Below are 17,999 nucleotides of genomic sequence, written 5' to 3'. Positions count from 1 at the left end.
AGGAGGTTTATGAGCACAACAACATTCTTGCATAACACCTGAAAACTCAGCATGATTCACGTCGTCTGATGGATCTGAAATATTCCTGCAAAGCTGCTGACGTTGTGTTTTTGCTGCAGGCTTTGGGAATGATGTCATCCTTTCTGTCAGCTCCTCCAGACTGATGCCATCTGCAGAGCGAGACGCCGCCACCGCCTCCTCCAGCTGTTATCTGCTTCATAAACACACGGGCCGACCGCTGATCTCACCCTGACTCAGAGCTTCAACTCCAAGACTCCCTGAACGTCACACAGCGAGAGCAAACTCCCCGAATGTGGCAACAAGTTGCAAAACGTGTGACAGCTTCTTAGGGAGAAACTCCTGAGTGAATGGAAAGTCACAGAGGGAAGACTTTGTGGCTTTACGCTCAAGGAAACGGAGATTCAGCATCTGATGAGTCGAGCAGACGCTTTGTAAAAATGAGTATGTATCGAGTTCACAAGTTGGAAAACTCTGAATCTGATCTGAGATGGAAAATCAGCACAAAAATGCAACATTAGTCAGCTAACTTTCCGAGTTAAAGGGACCAAAAGACAGTCCAGATTAAACTCAAGAGAATATAGTTCAATTTTCCTTTAGAGTGTGTTTTCTTTTGACACAAGACGGAGCTTATATAAATTGGTGTTTCCAGAGGTAAAGGAGACGCAGTGCACCCACTTTCTTCAAGTTTAACAAGTTCAATACTGGGAATTTAAATATTATTAAGTTTTTTTTTGTGTAATTTTGGCTAAAACAATCACATTTTATGCAAATTCACTTGAAAATCTTTGCTTTTCCTTGACAGCAGCACGTTGCTGCACTGTGCATGATGCCCACAGTACAGGATCATTAAAGGCACCACCTGAAGACGACATGAAGTCAAGTCAGTTTTGATAAAATAATCCAGAATATTTCCAAATTTCTGAAGTTTAAAGTCTCATGAAAAGTTTCTGTAGATTAACTTGAAACCCTAGTTCCTGGTAAAACATTACCAGGAACTATTGAGGTGACCAGGTACTTAAAAGCCACATGTGGGACAATGTGGGAAATGTTACCACAATGCTGGAACGTAGGCTAAGTTTTTAAATAATGTCCATCTAACCCTCAAACATAAACATTTCTAGTGAGACCAAACTTATACGAACAACAAATTGATTTGGTTGCACAGAGTGTTTTTTGTTGTTGTTATTTTATTTTGTTTTTTTTTTCTTAAATGGAATTTTTCCAATTAAAAAGACAAGGAAATGCATTCGTCACAAGAAAATAATACTTATAAAACCTATTAAAAAATTTACTTGTAAAAATTTTGAAAAAGAAAACACAAGTTTCGCAGAGCTTGTGAAATATTGGTCAACTAAAGATCAACTAATCTGTGCGCAATTAAAAACAAACAAACTTGCTGCGTTTCTTGAAGGTTTTGCATCATGACGCGTGTCGCTTCACATCCTACCCACCTCCATGTCTGATGGAGAAATATTCGATCAAGTCACCACACTCGCTGTGAATCACCCTGCACTGGTGATCTCAACATGCTTTTATGTCCTTTTACTCTGAGGAGTTTCATTTTTTTCCACTAAAATCTGCATCCTGTTGTCTGAGACTTTTACTTTTGTTTTTCATGTTCAAGTTAAAAAATGCTCCGGTGGATGATTATACTTTAAGATCTCTGACTGGCTCGTTTCACAGTCAATCAAAAAGGGACTCAGCCTCAGACAGATCATCCAATCATCATGCAGAAGCCCAGCGTCCAGGCCAGCCCACTGCCTCATAGACCCCCAGAGACGCTGAGCGTCCGATGGGCGGGACAAAGCCCAGCGTTTGTCCAATGACCGTCCAGTTTCCACAGTGGAACAACCCACTCTACGCTTCCCCGCTGAAGTCAGAAGACGCTCAGCGTCCGACTGTGTTAAAGCGCTGAGACGCTGCGGGATGAATGAGAAGGAGGTGGAGCTGATTCTGAACTAAAGATGAAGGAATTCTAGCGCAGATTTAGTCAATGAAATGTTCACACAGCAGAACATATCAACACTTTTTTGGGGACATTTTAGGGGAAGCTGAGCTTCCCTTGTAGTCTTAGAGCAATCGCCACTGGTATCGACCGAATTTAGTCAAAAGTAGCGGGTACCAATTCATGTACAATCAAAAAGGTACCATGTTTAGGTACCTAAATGCATCTTTGTGACTGTGAGGGAGTGGGAGAGTAGGCGATTTTCCATGCCGGACATGAAGGCAGCATTGTAAGGTTATATATTGAAGAATAAATTTGTTAAATTGGAAAATAATTGAGATTTTATCATAGAACCAATTTATATTTTTAACCACATAAACACAAAAAAGTACCAGTACCAATTGCCAGGTACCGGGCATCAGTACCGTATCGTTTTAAACGTGAACGGTACCCATCCCAGGAACCTCACACACCTCATCCCAAATAACAAACTGTCTCTTTAAATCCAAACTGAGTCTATTTTGACTTTATCAAAGTCCAGTTTCACTGGGGTCAGCTCAGGGAGAACCAACACCTCGAGATGTGACTGAGTTATGTAAGAATCAGACAACGTGTCAACAGTTGTTGCTCACACTTGCTTCGTGTGTGTGATGATGGTAGAAAGGAAAGGATGCAGCTGCTTTGAGGTAAAGAGTGACGTCACGCCCAGATTGGTCAGCGTCTCCTCACACGGTCGGGAGTATCTCTCTGCTGAATTTATGACTTTGTGAATGTCTAATCTGACAAATAATCCCCACATCACAGAGCGACTCCATCAGCGGGATGAGCTGTAATTATCTCCTCCGTTACAAACCGCTGAAAGCTGAAACAGGATGAAACAGAAACGCCGTCTTCCCCGCAGACAGGACGTGCCGCCACCTGAAAGCTCCCAGAAAACAAAAGACCGACTCGGCCGACCTTTCACCTCTGGCACAGGTCACCGACACCACTTCCCCTTTTTTCAGTGAAGCCTCAGGCGTCAAGTCTGGACTCTGGGAAACTCACTCCTACATTTCCAGTGAGTCCGTAATCCACTGACTAAACTTTAAAAAGGGAAATAACGCAGATTTATGAGTGGAATGGATTTTTAATCTGCCTCCTTTGTTATGATTAATCAGAGCCAGCGGAGGTAAATCAAAACCCCAAATCCCCCCAAAATCCTGCGTGACCCAAAACACTCCCAGTAATCCCAGCGTTCCCATTAACACAGACGTCTCTAGAGCACACACACCCCTCTTTATCCTCATGTGTGGATATGAAATGCTTTGTTTGATCCTCAGAGTGAGATCTGTCGTGTTTTTTAGAGCTCAAACATTAACCCGAGCTGCTTCTCTGTGTGCACAAAAGAAACAAACAGAAACTGATCGACCACATACCTCATGAGGTTTTGTAAACCTTGTTTGCTGGAGTTTCTCCTCAGCAGAGCGTTGGACATGTTGGCCTCTTTTTCTTCTTTTCTGCTGCGTCTAATTCTTCTTCTTTCTCCCGTAGAAACGAACAGATCACGCCGGACGCTCTCACTAAAACTTTCTCCCCTCTTCTCTTTCTTCTTTTCTTCACCACGACAATGAAGGCAGCGTCCTCCAAGCCCAGGAGCTGGAAATTATACGTTTGAGAGTGTGTTCACAGTTGAAGCCTCTTCTGGTGGTTTCACACAAACACACACACACACACACACACACACTCGTCCTCTGTCTTTCTCGAACTCACACACGTCTCTCCCCTGCAATGCTTGTTGGGAATGTCAGCGAAGCTCAGAGCGACTCCCTCCTCTTTCAGTCGGAGGCTGGGTTTTGAGTCATTACACTAACCCCCCTCCTCTTTTACACACTCACACACACTCACACACACACCTCACCCCCCTCCCTCTGTCCTACATGTGGTTTTCATTGAAGAGCTCGGAGCTGTGGGGCCCAACATCTCTCTTTCCCTTTTTTTTTTCTGCTGCTTCTCTCTGTTATGTCGGGTCATGTGGTCTTCCCTGAGGGGGGAATGAAAGATGATACCCCCACCCACAGTCCCCCCCAAAGACAAGAAAACCAGAACTGAATCATCCCTGATCCCCGGCCCGACATTTCAATCTCCTTCCAACAGATAAGCCCAAAACAGCGGGAGGGAAACAAAGTGAAAGGAGGTTTGTTTGCTCCTCTCTGAGCTGCAGGCGAATGTAACTTTACTGAATCCATCAAGTCAGGATGTACGGTTCAGCCCAGACCAGGAGGTTGGGTTTTTGTCAGCCCAGTTCAGCATGAAGACTTGAAATGTGGGGGAAATGGTTAGCATTGGTCAGCCCAAGGTTAAAAACAAAAACAAAGATAAGGCTATAATCAACTCCTGAGACAATGATGGGATTCCAGTTCAGCTTCTGCAGCCGCTCAGTTTCAAACAACATCGTCTGTGCCAGCGCTTTTCAATTAGCAGAATGTGGTCCCAAACCGACCCTTACACTAACAATGACAAGTTCATAAAGAAAATATCCAACATTATTACACATATTGACAGCAACAGCTACCGTAACCTAGCAACTAACCCACAATGCATTGTATCATTGAGCAGGTGTGTTAACCAGCAAACTGTGCCCTCTCGTGGTAGGCGGCGTGTAAGGCAGATGCCGAAAGTTGCAGCTGTTAAACAATAGTGTGACGCCGTAGCAGCGCGACACAGTTTACCCCGTTAATAAATCCAACGAAGAAGAAAAACACGACACAGGGTGCTTCTCAAAGCTCCAAAGTTACATCCACGCCTCCTCCACTTGCGTCTTAGTCCCGCCCACCAGAGATGCATGCCAGAGACGCGAGGAAACGAAGAGAGGAGAGAGGAGACGAGGAGGTTCATTTTATGAGCATTGAGATGTCCTCTCCTCCGGAGCGTCACATGACGTCAGTCTTGTTGTGATGGCGGCGTCACAGCTGGATAAACCGGTCTGAACACACGGGAGAAACTAAATTAAGGAAAATAATGTAAACAACAGGGCGCTCGACCACGGAAAATTCATATTCACTTTTACATCAGTTTAACATGAATATGTTCATGAATGAACAAGAAAAATGTCACGTTTTCCCAGGCCCAGATTGATAGTTTTTAATTCTTATGTTGGGGCCACTTTGTGTTCATAAATAATGTGTTTATTCTGCTATAAGCACTGCTTAGCGCACTGGTGGGACAGGAGGAGAGAGAAGCGGAGCTGTCTGCAGCCGTGCCTTTCATCCATTACGCGCACGCAGAGGGACAGAGGTGAAACTGTTGCTGTATCAGCCAATAATGGCGTGATCTCACACCCATCACTGATAAAACAACAGTTTGCTACTGTATGAAAATAGCGTGGTTATGTGTTATTTTTAAAGGCATTATTGAACTGGCTGGAGTGAGCCAGTGGAGCTGACCCGGAGCCTTTCAGTTTCACTTTGAGCCTTGTTGTCTGTTATCCGGTCTCTGTGGCTCTTTCTAACTGTCTGTTGTCATCCTCAGTGAGAATGAATGTTGTAATCATCCAGATAAAAATCAAACATGTTGGAAAATTATCGAGGCAGCTCCGACGAGTCTGTGAGACGATCGTGGGGCTAAAGATTCATCTGTCAACTGCTCACACTAGAAGATAATCTTTGCCGAACGTCGGGGCTGATTTTAGTTCCCGACCAGATTTCTTCCCTGATTGTGGGGAGGACCGAATCTGGGTTAAATCGGGCGAGATGCCTGAAGTGTGAGCCAGGTTTTACACTTAAACAGCGTATCTTGCTCCATGGTGCTCACGTTTCACACATGTTGACAGCTGACGCTTTGTGGCCGGCTCTGATACGTCACAAGGGGGCGTGTCTGTCAGTGAAAAGACTTCCGCGAAGCCTGCACTTGTGTTTCCTCGATTATGCCTCCTCCAGCCCAGTCTCCTCTCTCCTCTCTCCTCTCTCCTCCGAGCACATTTGGCGCTTTGGAATGTCCTCCAATATGGCTGCTCACAAAGTACTTCCGGTGTCGCGGAGGAGAGAGGAGATAGGAGACTGCATTTTGGCACATTGGGAAGCACCCACAGTAATCAAAGAGCACAGATGAAGACATGCAGCATTTTGTCCCCTCTGTGATTAGCATGTAGCTCTTTGATACGAAGAACAATCAAGCTTTGTTTCAGATTAGATTAGATTAGATTAGATAGGAACTTTATTAATCCTTTGGGAGGGTTCCCTCAGGAAATTCCGATTCCAGCAGCAAGTAACACTGTAGTACAAAAAAGATGTGCAGAATAGATAAGAGTAGAAAGAAGATAAATAAAAACACAGGTTCTATACAGCAAAATACAAAATAAATACAAACAATAGCAATAGTAATAAAAATAAAAGTACTGGCAATAATAATAATCATAATAATAGTGACAATATTAGTGATAATAATAATAATAATATCAATAACAATATCAATAATAATAATAATAATAGCAATAATAGTAATGCTAGTTATAATAATAAAAATAGTTAAAGCAGCCTCAATGGGGGTTCTGACAGCAGCAGTTAAAGTGACAGAGAAGTCTGTGTGCCGCCAGGAGAAATGCAGCCGCTGACGCACAGGAAGTGACGATTCTTTTGACCAATCAACGGTCTGCAGTGTTGTAGCTCCACCTTCTGAGAGTGGATCGGTTCAGTCTAGCACCCATACGAAAGGGCCCCAAAAAGAGGGACGGCTTGTCTCAGTTATTTGGGGATCTGTCCCGGGATGAGTTAGTGGAAACGGCACAAAATGCGCGCGGTACCGAGACAAACCGACCTAACCAATTGGTGGAACCTGGGCTCAAGTATCTTGAGATGCTGGGAAATGGGGTGCATCTTTTACCCTTTCCTAAGACACATCTGAACAGAGAAAAGTGTCTTCTTTGGATAAAGTTTTGCAGTCAACCACTACATCAACTCAACATAAATAAAATAAAGGATGTCTCCATCTGTTCTAAGGTAAACTGACCTCGTATCTGAGGCAGCAGATTATGAATTTACTGTAAACAAATATAAATTTATCTTTAAGATTAAAACCAACGTTAGCTAAAGTTAGCCTACCATTAGCTCCTAGCTGCATTGTTCGTCATGTCTCTTTGCCTGTTGGGAGATCATCTGCTTGTTCTAGTTCTTGTTCTTTGGTGATCGTACATCACTTTTAGCTCTTGTCAAAAGAGCTCTAGTTGAACTAAAGTTAGCTTCTCGAACTTAGCGTCATTAGCTTATCTGTCACAGCTGAGATAACGAAGGTTGGCCAACGTTCTGCTGAATGATTCAGTGTAAATCCTGTAGCTCCAAACTTACAGAAACACACTCTTGGTAAAGATGGTAAAAAGGCAGTTATATTTTTGTCCTGACCAATGCTGATCTCGTTGAACCCTCTATCTCGTTGTCTGAGATGCTAATACTAACCAGATGCTGTTTATCAAGTTTGCTCTGAGACCTGTAAATTTGGTCTGTAAGCTTTTTATCGACTTTCTGAACAATAAAATGACTCATATATCTCTCCAGTGTGTAGCTGAGAGGTGGAACTTTGTAAGCCTAGCTTAGGATAAAGACTGAAAATTGGGGAAAGCAACTAACCTAGCTCTACCCCGAGTCAAAAATTAAAGATAAAACTGTCTCTTAACATCATAGTCCCATGGCTGCCATTGGTCATTTTACCATAAACATTGCTGTGGAAGAGCTTAATAATGTATAACCTTTATTGGATTGTCTTTAAAGCATTTCATTAGCAAAACAAATTCTTAGGATGTAAAGCCTCCCAGTTTCAAACTACATCATATTTGTAGTGATCTGAGTGGGAAAGGATGCCATGGTAAAATTAGCTATGATTAAAAAAAAATTAGCTATGATTAAAAAAAATTAGCATAGCTAGCATAGCGTTGAGATGGGAAATGAGAATGTAAAAGCTTATCTAGCTCAAGGCTCTGCAACCTGTGGCTCTGGAGCCTTGTGCAGCTCGACTGCAAACAGCTCCTTGTAGCTTTCGAAAAACAATAAATAAAATAAAGAATTTTTGTTTTTCATACAGAGGGTATTGACGATTACAGACATTAAACCTAAATTTAAACATGCATTAACATTTTTTTTTTTTAAAAGTGCATTCCACCTTGCAATAAAGCTTTCAATTCTTTTGAGGCTTTTGCCAATTTTTTTGAACTTTTGGCAATATTTTTTAATTTCATTTTTTAAACCTTTTTTTTAAATCTAGACAAAAAAAATGTCTCAAATTTCTGAAGATTTTGCAAATTTTTGAATTTTTTTGTGAAACTTCAAACTCTTTGGAATTACTGCAAATTATTTGAATTTCATTTTTTGAAAATGTAACAAATTTTTTAAATTTTTACTTTTTTCAAAAATTGACATAATACAAAATTATGGCATTCCGGCAAATTTTTGAAATTTCAGAATTTCTGGAATTTTCACATATTTGCATGTTTTTAAAAATTTCTATAGAAACTTTTTGCTATTTAAAAAAATATAAAAAAGTTTGCGACTTATTAAATTATGTATTTTTGTAGAGTTATGAAATTATACATTTTTTAATATTTGAAAATATTTGCATTTTTTTAATTTAACAACTAAGACATCACATTCACAAATTTATGAACTCAAAACCCTCTCATTTAGATTATTATTTACTGTATATTTACTATGTTAAGCATTTTATACACTTTTTTGTCTTTATTGTGAAGATCACATTTTGTGGCTCTCGAATAACTTAAACTCAGGTGAGCTAAGGCAAAATAACTCTGATCTAGCTCAATCAAAGGTAAAAAAAAAAAAAAAAAAAAAAAAAAAAGAAAACGATAAGACCAAAATCAACTCCTGAGAGCTTTTCCCATTGCAGTTATTGGTATTTTAACCACCACTTCAGAAGATCCCAAACACAAAAAGTAACTTTAAGCTGTTAATAACCTGTGAAGAAGAGTGAGCAAGTGGATGCAGAGGTGGAAAAACACCAAAACATGGGAAAACATGCTCTGAGAAAACCAGGAGCCACTCTGAGCCAGTTTCATGTAGCTCAGCCTCTTGAAATAAGTCAGCATTAAAAAATAAAACTACAAATGTTTCCTAAAGCTGCTCAGATTTTATTATGTAGTAAAATCCCGACAGGCTCAGAGCTGTGAGTTTACATCTGTAAACACAGCTGTGAAAACAGAGACGTTAAAGAGGCATTTCACCTCTTAAATCCTCACAGCTTCTCCTCCAGGATCTGGCGTCTGCAGATAACGTCCAGAAACCAAACACTGGAGCTGAGAGTGAAGCAGCCGACGTTTTGTTTCTCTGCTGATGGATGGAGGTGGGCTTGGATGAAAGAGGGCTGTGAGAAACATCACTTCTCTGGAGAATCAGTCGCTGATGCTTTCCAGGGTTTGTCCAATTAAACACCAGTATTCAAACAGAAAGGTGTTTTTTTGTTTTTCAAGCGTCTGAGAGTCAAGGTTCGGGTTCAGGTCAATCCTCAAAAACTGCTGCTGTACTTTACGGGCCCCGAGCTCCTAAGGAGGGTGATTCATGCTTTGGATCCACTTCCCAGAATGCCCTTTTGTCTGACTCGCCACCAAGCAAGACCCACTGACACTCAGGGGGAGGATGAATGGTGATGAGTGGGTAGCTGTAGCAACGGCGGTGTGTTGGAAATGGGAGGGGGTGGTGTTTGAGGGGTGGAGACAAAGACGTAAGGTTTGTTTGTTGAAGTGTGAAGAGCAGGGAGACGGTTGACCTGAGAGCGCTCGGCAAACAGTGGGTTCAGCCGAGCTGGAAGTCATGAGAGTGGAGTCTTAAATAAACGGAAACTGACTTTTCAGACCAAGTTCAGTGTTTTATTTTATCATCATGTGATGTACAGGTCCCAATGTAGGCAGATGTTAGCGATAAATGACCCCAACCAACGCCTCTGTAAAGAAAGGAAAAGGCTCAACCTGTCTCAGCAGGTCTCAGTTTCACAGTAAACACTGAGTTACACAGAAATTTCACCTTAACTTCAGCAGCATGAACAGGAAAAGGAACCTGCTTCTTTGTGACTTACTTAATATTATGGGAAAGGCTTGGCTAACTGTTTGCCACTGGACACAGCATTTTTGATAAGCTAGGCTTATAAACCCTGGACTTTGGTTCTTACTGTAAACATGAAATCAAAATATCAACACCATCAGATTTTGGGATGTCAATACGACTAATTAAAATAGATAAGTTCACTTTAATCTCCTCCTGTCACACATAGAGAACCCAAAAGCTAATGGTACCCTCACACAGGTCAATCTGTTTGCTTTCAGGACAGAAAACAGACCAAACACTAAGGGTTAACTTGTGAAACTCTGGATCATAAAAAAGCGGCCACAATGGAGCATATTTCAGAAAACCAAAACAAATAAACTTACATTTTTGGCATGGAAATTATAAGGATAAAATTACAACTTTGTGGTAGCCTTTAGCCCGAGCTAACCTTTAGCTCGGGCTGTATCACTCTCCTGTTTATCTTTCTTCTGCTCTTCTGTCTGACAGTTAGGCTCCTATGTCCACCATCACTACAAAATTAATCACTGAAATCGTTTTTATCACAGATAAATACAGATCTCTCTGTTTTATCTCTTCTCTACTAAAATTAATCAGCTGGCATGGTGTTGTAATAGAGACTTAGACGTGCTGTAAATCAATCTAGCCCTGGACAACTCGAAGTGGAAGCTAAGGAGTAGCAATTTAAAATAACCTGTAACCAGCAATATTGGTGCTAATAATCCTGTTTTAAAGCATGGATTACAATGAGGAAAATATCTAGAAGGGAGACTTTTTCAAGATCACTTTCAAACTCTTTTAGTGAAATTTGGGGTCTCTGGCTTTCCTCTCAGCCCACAAAATGTGACATTTAATGACAAAACCTGTACTTAGTAGTGCTTGTGAATGTAAAATACTGACCTAAAGCGAGCTGTTTGGATTTTGGGGATTTGCCGACGTCAGTGATTCCCTTTTTTGACCAATCAGGAGCAAGTCTGACCTGACTGGTCCACCGGAGCAGATACCCCTTAACCCCCTCCCCACCCACTCCCCTCCCCAGGAGGAGAATGCCAAAGTTGAAGAGCCATCACTGCTCTGTTTTTGGCTGTAAACAGCCACATAGTTCCATGCACAAGCTTCCCATCCCAGAAGAAGACAGACTAAGTGTCTAGAGTTCATTTATCAAGGAAATGTTCCAGCTACACTCAGTAAAACTGTGCATGTGTGTGCTAGCCACTTCACGGCTGACTGCTTTCCAACTTTGGACAGTCCAACAGAGGGCTAGCCAATAGACTGGTCCTGAATCCAGGCGCATTACCAACCATCCACCAACAAACCTGGGACCCTGGAAATGTGAGTATTTTAAATGCTGTGTGCTGTGGAGCAGATGGAAGAGCTTTTCCTCAGTGCCCCCCCTCCCCTGTCTCTGTGTTAGCGTCAGGATGCTAACTTTAGCTGCAGTTAGCCTGTTGTTTTAGCCTGTAATGTTACGGTAAATGAGCTTCGCTCTCTTCTAAACATTGTGCACTCAGAGCTCGTGGCACCGCTCTCAGTGACGTGGAAGAGCGGGGCGGTATCAGCGGTGGATCATTTACATATGAAGGCCACGCCCACTAAATCAGAGCGTTCTGAACAGAGGGGCTATGAGAGCCTGGAAACAATGCTGCTGTGCTTGATTTATTGGCTTTTTGGACCAAAACATGTTACTACCATTTCATGAAGACATCAATGATACATATTAAACTGCAGAAAAAGAGCAGGATATGGGACCTTTAAGACAATTTTTACTCAAAATGAGACAAAAATACTTGATAAGATTTCATTTTTTTGCAGTGCTGCTGATGGAAGTCAGATGTTGTGGTGTTGGATTGTGTTTCACCTGCTTTTGCTCTCCATACACAGTTGTTTTTTTTCCCCTTGAGGCCTTTAGAGATGTTGTTTTTGTGACCTAAACATGAACCGTTAAAAATAATTGATGTTAGCAAAGTACACTGAGAAATGTCGTGAACAAAAGCTGATCTGCAACAACAAAGTCCAGAGTGACAGAAGGTGAACTTCATTAAAGCACAAACTGCTTCTGTAAACCCAGCAGGCTCAACCTGTGATTAGGGTAAAGAGTTTGAAAGGTTTTAAAAGCACTAAAAGTCTGTTTTGCTTGTTTAGCTGAAGTGGGATTAAAGCTCGGCTCCTCTGAACTGAAGAGCGGTTTGTTGACTCCCTCAGGGAGGAGGAGGAGGAGGAGGGGAGGTCAGAGGGAGAGCTGCTGATCCGTGTGACGGCTCGGGGAGTGTTGACCTGAAACCACAACGTGTTTCTGCCTCTCCTCCTCTGGATGCGCTCATCACCTCCCACTCTGAGCTGCTCCTCTCCTCGCCTGACACCGAGGAGCAGGACGCCACTGATCCGTGAATGTTAAAAAGCTTTTTGTGACATTTTTATTATCTCTTCACGTCTCTGAACTTTGGGAGAAAGATGCCCTCCAGATCTCCTCCTACGTGCAGAAACGTTCCTGGGAATCAAACCTTTAACCCTGGCAGAGGACGAGCAGCACAGAGCCTCATTGTGCTGCTGCTAATATCAGCAGACGGGTTGAGTTTCAGATTCTTCTGATGATTAAAACGTGCAAACAAGCAGGAGAGGAGCTGACGAGGAGAAAGAGGATCTGGTATCATAAAGATCTGAGGCTGAAGACGACACAGAGAGAGATCTGTCTCTGTCTGTAGCTTATTACAGCACTGACTGAAGGACGGTGTCATAAATTACTGAGTGTTTCATGCAGCTCTTAGCGAACATGATCTCTGCCTGCAGCGGTAAATAAAGGTGGTTTCTATGAAAACAGATCTTCTGACATCGAGCTCATAATGAAACTTTTCTTTAAGAGAAAATCTATCTGTAGACTTTATAAATTCACTCTGACGTCACTGTGATCATCTGTTTCTGCATCGGAAAAACATTAAATGTTAAAACTATCTTAACCAACTTTGATTTAAAACAAGGAAATTGGGATCTTTTAAAGAGGGGGTTTTCTGCTATTTTTTATTTCAAGCATAGCTGGATGTTCAGACTAAACATGTAGATTTTCAAATCTCTAAATATTCGTATGCTTTAGAAATCACTAAATCTGTAAACTGGTCAAAATGCTCAATTCTAAAAAGAATGGCATGAGATCTTCACATGATCTTCATGAGACTTAGGTTCATCCTGAAAGACTTAAAGTGAGAGTCTGCAGGGTTTAAAAACAAAACAAAATAAAATGTCAACTTTTACAGGAATAATCCTGCTCAATCTCCTACAAGCCTCTATTCATGTGTGTCGGTGTCTGTGTCTGCCTCAACCCCTTCCTCAGCCTGTATGTTGATGTTTTGGTTGTTTCAGGATGTTTCTGAGCAGAGAGTAGACGTGGCTACATCAGCTAATCACAGCACGCCCAGTGGGCTGGTGACTTAAAGGGATAGTTCGGATTTTTTGACATGGACCTGTACGGCATCCTCATCTGTAGTTACGTGCATCAGCGCTGTCTTACCCCTGTCAGCGTCCTGTGACGCGAGATCTGGTGCGGTTTTGGTCCAGACGAAAGTAGTCCGGCAACATGGCTGGGGTCACAAAAATAAAGCGTTTTTCCTCTCAAAACGATTTGTGTTCAAAAGAGTGATAAATTTGCATCACAAAACTGCAAACCGGAAAAAAAAAGTCAGACTCCGTTATCGCTTGGCACTACTTTCTGCTGCGTATCACTGCGCTGCGCGGTGCATCCAGCTGCCCGGCGCGCATTGTCACCATCATTGCAACTTAAAAAAGTTAACGATAACATGTCTGACTACGACACTGATGAAGATAACATTACATCTAGCACAGAGCCAAGGGGATATCTTTATGAACCCGAATGAACTGATGCTGAAATTCGTCAGATGGAGTTAGAACGGGTAGAGAGAGACGAGGCACAGTCATGTCGCTCCTGGAGCCACAGCTGGAGACGTGAAAGAAAGAGTGACAGACAAATGGTGGTGTACTTTTCAGAAGTGTGAAGTCATGCCGAAAGAGGTGGAGCGCTACTGCTGCCACGAATGGAACCTCAACATGCCACAGATACAAAACCTTTCAATTGATGAGGAGGTTGACTTTGGGCAGTTTTTGAAACTTTTTTTCAAAAAAAATCTTAAGTAATTATTTATTCTTTATTTTACAAAATCAGTTTAGTGGTTTTTTTTCTTAGCGCAATTTAAAAAAACATAGCAAATGAAAAAAAATATAAAGATGATTTCATGAGCGCAGCTGTAAGAAAAAAAAAAAGAATACAACTTCAGCTGCATCACACAAATTTCATATTTCTTCTTCTTTCTTCTACATTTTTAGCAGTTTTATGAGGGATTTATTTATCATGTTGATGATATGATATGTATGATATGTCCTGGGTTTCTGGATCAAGTTTGGACATGAGAATCTGACACAAGCAAGACACGCCGTGTTAGAAATTGCTTGCCACGGTTGCTACGGTTGTAGCATGCTTCACTGGTTTCCAATTACAGAAAGCTAAAAGTACAGCTGATGGGAAAAGTTTCTCTGAAGTATCAACTCATGATTTAACCAAAAAAAAATGTATGAAGTGATTAAATTTGGGATTAATTTTACAGATGAACAGTTCTCTGTGAGATTGGTTTCACATCTGTAACAACCTGAAGTTACAAGTTGTTGGGCTGCTGAGCAAGATGTCGAATAAAAAGTGTAAAAAGTGATTAACGCTGAAAGTAAAATGCCAGACCTTCTTGTTTGCACAGCCTGTGTCCCAAACGCACAAACAAGCCTCTGCCTGTCATTTATAAAACCACCAGTGTTTTCTCTAAACCACAAGAGTGGAAGCTTTCTTGGAAGTGATGATGGTGCCTCAGAGACGGTCTGACTCTGGGGGATTTTAACCGACTTGAAGAACAGAGAGGAGAGAAGTTAAACTATGTTTGTGTATCGCTGCGCCTCCTCCAGGTTTTATGAGCTGGAGTCAGGATGGTTTTTATGGCTGCACAGTTATTTCACAGCCCCCCACCAGAGGCTTTACAGCGAGAGGGGACGTGTTGAGAGCAGGGATGTAGGGGTGACTTTACCAGTGGATGGAAGAATGCAGCGGAGAGGAGGAACAAAATGTCCTGCTGAGTCAGGGTGACCAGGACGACATAGGAGATAAAACTAAATGTGTGTTAAAAGTGGTGAAAGACAGAACAGGGAATTTACTGAGAATGATTTTAGACACTTAAAGCATCAGAAATCTGATTCAAAAAACAAACTGGGCTGATGATACTCAGGCACAATGTTTAGAAAACAGTGAAGCTCGTTTACCGTAACATTACAGGCTAAAACAACAGGCTAACTGCAGCTAAAGCTAGCATCCTGAAGCTAACACAGAGACAGGGGGGACACTGAGGAAAAGCTCTTACATCTGCTCCACAGCACACAGCATTTAAAATACTCACATTTCCAGGGTCCCAGGTTTGTTGGAGGATGGTTGGTAATGCGCCTGGATTCAGGACCAGTCTATTGGCTAGCCCTCTGTTGGACTGACCAAAGTTGGAAAAGCAGTCGGCCGTGAAGTGACTAGCACACACATGCACAGTTTTACTGAGTGTAGCTGGAACATTTCCTTGATAAATGAACTCTAGACACTTACTCTTGTCTTCTTCCGAGATGGGAAGCTTGTGCATGGAACTATGTGGCTGTTTACAGCCAAAAACAGAGCAGTGAGGGCTGTGATAGTGGGCGGGGAGGGGGGCTCGGGGGCATCTGCTCCGGTGGACCAATCAGGTCAGACTTGCTCCTGATTGGCCAAAAAAGGGAATCGCTGATGTCGACAAATCCCCAAAATCCAAACAGCTCGTTTTAGCTCAGGACTTTACATTCACAAGCTCTACTAAGTACAGGTTTTGTCATTAAATATCACATTTTGTGGGCTGGGAGGAAAGACAAAGACCCACAAATTTCACTAAAAGACTTTATAGAGTGATTTTGGTATAATATGGGACCTTTTAACCCCAAAGTCATTCTAAAAAAAGGAAAATCTATAAAGACTTTTTCACATTGCAAACATATTTTTCATTGCATGTGAAGGTTTTAGTAAGCATCAAATGGGGGTTGGCTCACTTTTCAAGGAAGCCTCTAGTGGACACTCAAAGAACTGCGGTAACTTTGATGACCCCTCGCACCCAAAAATATTTCAGTCTCATAGAGTTTTGTATTCTGAAAGCGTTTTGAAACATCTCAAAAACTCTTCCTGAGCTCTCTAGAAGAGGAGTCTTCATAGTGAACTCCCGCCTGCTCTCTGCCTGCTGTAAAACCTGCAGGAACCAGATGTGGACGCCAGATTTGGTTGCATTTTAGGGCTGCAGTGTTCAGGGAGCGTGCACTGCAGAGAAGTGCTCAATCCAAAAAGAAATCAATCATCCTTCATTCACAGATGACAGAAATAAGAGCAGAGAGCGGCTGAAGCTGAACAGACTCTCTGAAGCCTGCGCAGAGCGCTGAAAGTGAAACCATACGGCCCTCAGGGGCAAACGAGCAGAGTTAATGAGATTTTGAGCAGGCACTAAATGTAACAACACTCCCTGAACTTTTACGACGACCTCCCTCCGGCTGGCTGGCTGGACGTAAGAAGGACAAATGAGTTTACAGCCCGGCTGGGTTATTAGCGTGTGCTCGGGTGACAGTCATCAGGTCTGAAACTCTACAGCAGGATGACACCATGGAAAATTCACTCAGCACACAGAGAGAGATGGAGATGATCTAAAATAAAACTCATTTTGTGTGTGTGTGACTGTAAACAGCGTTCATTTTGTATAAGGCGTTAAAAGTTGCTGCAGTGGCTACAAAATCTGAAATACAGTGCCTATCATAAGTATTCACCCCCTTGGAAGTTTTACCCTTTTAGTGCTTTCATAAATCAATCATGGTCAATAAAATTTGGCTTTTTTAATAATAAAATTTATTGGAAAAAACTCTTTAACACAGAAGTGAAAAAATATTTCTACAAATTAATGTAAATGAAATAAAAATATATAAAGAAATATAATTGTTTGCATAATTAATCACCCCCTTTTGAAGAAGAAGGATGGAAGCAAAATTGCTGTGGGCAGAGGTACAAGACTGATTGACACTTATCCACACAGACTTACTGCTGTAGTTGCACCCAAAGGTGCATCAACAAAATTCTGATTGGAAGGGGGTGAATAATTATGCAAACAATTATGTTTACTTTTTTTTTACTTTTATGTTTTAACTTTTTTCACTCTGGCATTAAAGAGTTTTTTCCGACAAATTTTTGTGTTAAAAAGCCAAATTTTATTGACCATGGTTGATTCATGAGAGCACTCAAAGGGAACAACATCCAAGGGGGTGAATACTTATAATAGGTGCTGTACAAACTCATCTACATATCTTCAAAATCTTCTGGAAAAAATAAAAATAAAAAAAGAACAATTAAAAAAAAATGAATGAATGAAAGCCTTAGATCTTTTTAGACAAATATTTTACAGCATGATCAGGTTATCATCCAAGCAGCACAAAAAACAGCTCAAATACGCCCCCTACTGACTGAAAACCTGCACAACAGCTTTGACCGAGTGGCCTGATTCACTTCTAAAGGAAACATTGAAACACCATCACCTCTGTGACAAAGATACAGACACTCACACACACACACACATGCATGTTTCCTCAGTGGTTGTAGTTATTTCATTTAGCCCACCTGCTCCTCTGCTCCTCCACAGGCTCCTTTGGTGCAGCATGAGCTGTGGGTGAAGTCTCCTTCTAAAGGAGGGGAGGAGCAGCTCAGGTGTGTTGATTGGGGATGAAACCATCTTAACAAGGTAAGCAGGGTTTGTTTCTTTGTGTTTATATGCTAAGTCTGATTTTAAAAATAATGTGAATACATACATGGTATGGTTTTCATTCATCTGCTTTCATTTTTTATGTTAATTTGATCTATCCTGGTAAATTAGCATAGTTTATGTTTCTAGCTGGTGGTTGGTCCAGAGGGA

At 41.6% G+C, this 17,999-nt stretch overlaps 1 protein-coding gene across 1 annotated transcript in view; it reads right to left on the bottom strand.

Annotated features, from left to right (window-relative positions):
- The window catches only part of lsp1a (lymphocyte specific protein 1 a), a 67,418-nt gene extending 49,659 nt beyond the window's left edge, over positions 1-17,759 (bottom strand). The window contains exons 1-2 of the mRNA XM_074677719.1: positions 17,708-17,759; positions 3,382-3,601 (exon numbers count right to left, since the gene is read on the bottom strand). Coding sequence (XP_074533820.1) covers positions 3,382-3,601; positions 17,708-17,747 — 260 coding nt within the window. The 5' untranslated portion in view covers positions 17,748-17,759. The remainder of the gene's footprint in view (positions 1-3,381; positions 3,602-17,707) is intronic.
- Positions 17,760-17,999: the final 240 nt, after the last annotated feature.

The sequence above is a fragment of the Halichoeres trimaculatus genome, unplaced genomic scaffold (assembly GCF_033239565.1).
Source record: "Halichoeres trimaculatus isolate MK-OKI-2021-1 unplaced genomic scaffold, fHalTri1.1 fHalTri1_scaffold_10, whole genome shotgun sequence".
Lineage (NCBI taxonomy): Eukaryota > Metazoa > Chordata > Actinopteri > Labriformes > Labridae > Halichoeres > Halichoeres trimaculatus.
This window is presented reverse-complemented; position numbering and strand designations above follow the sequence as displayed.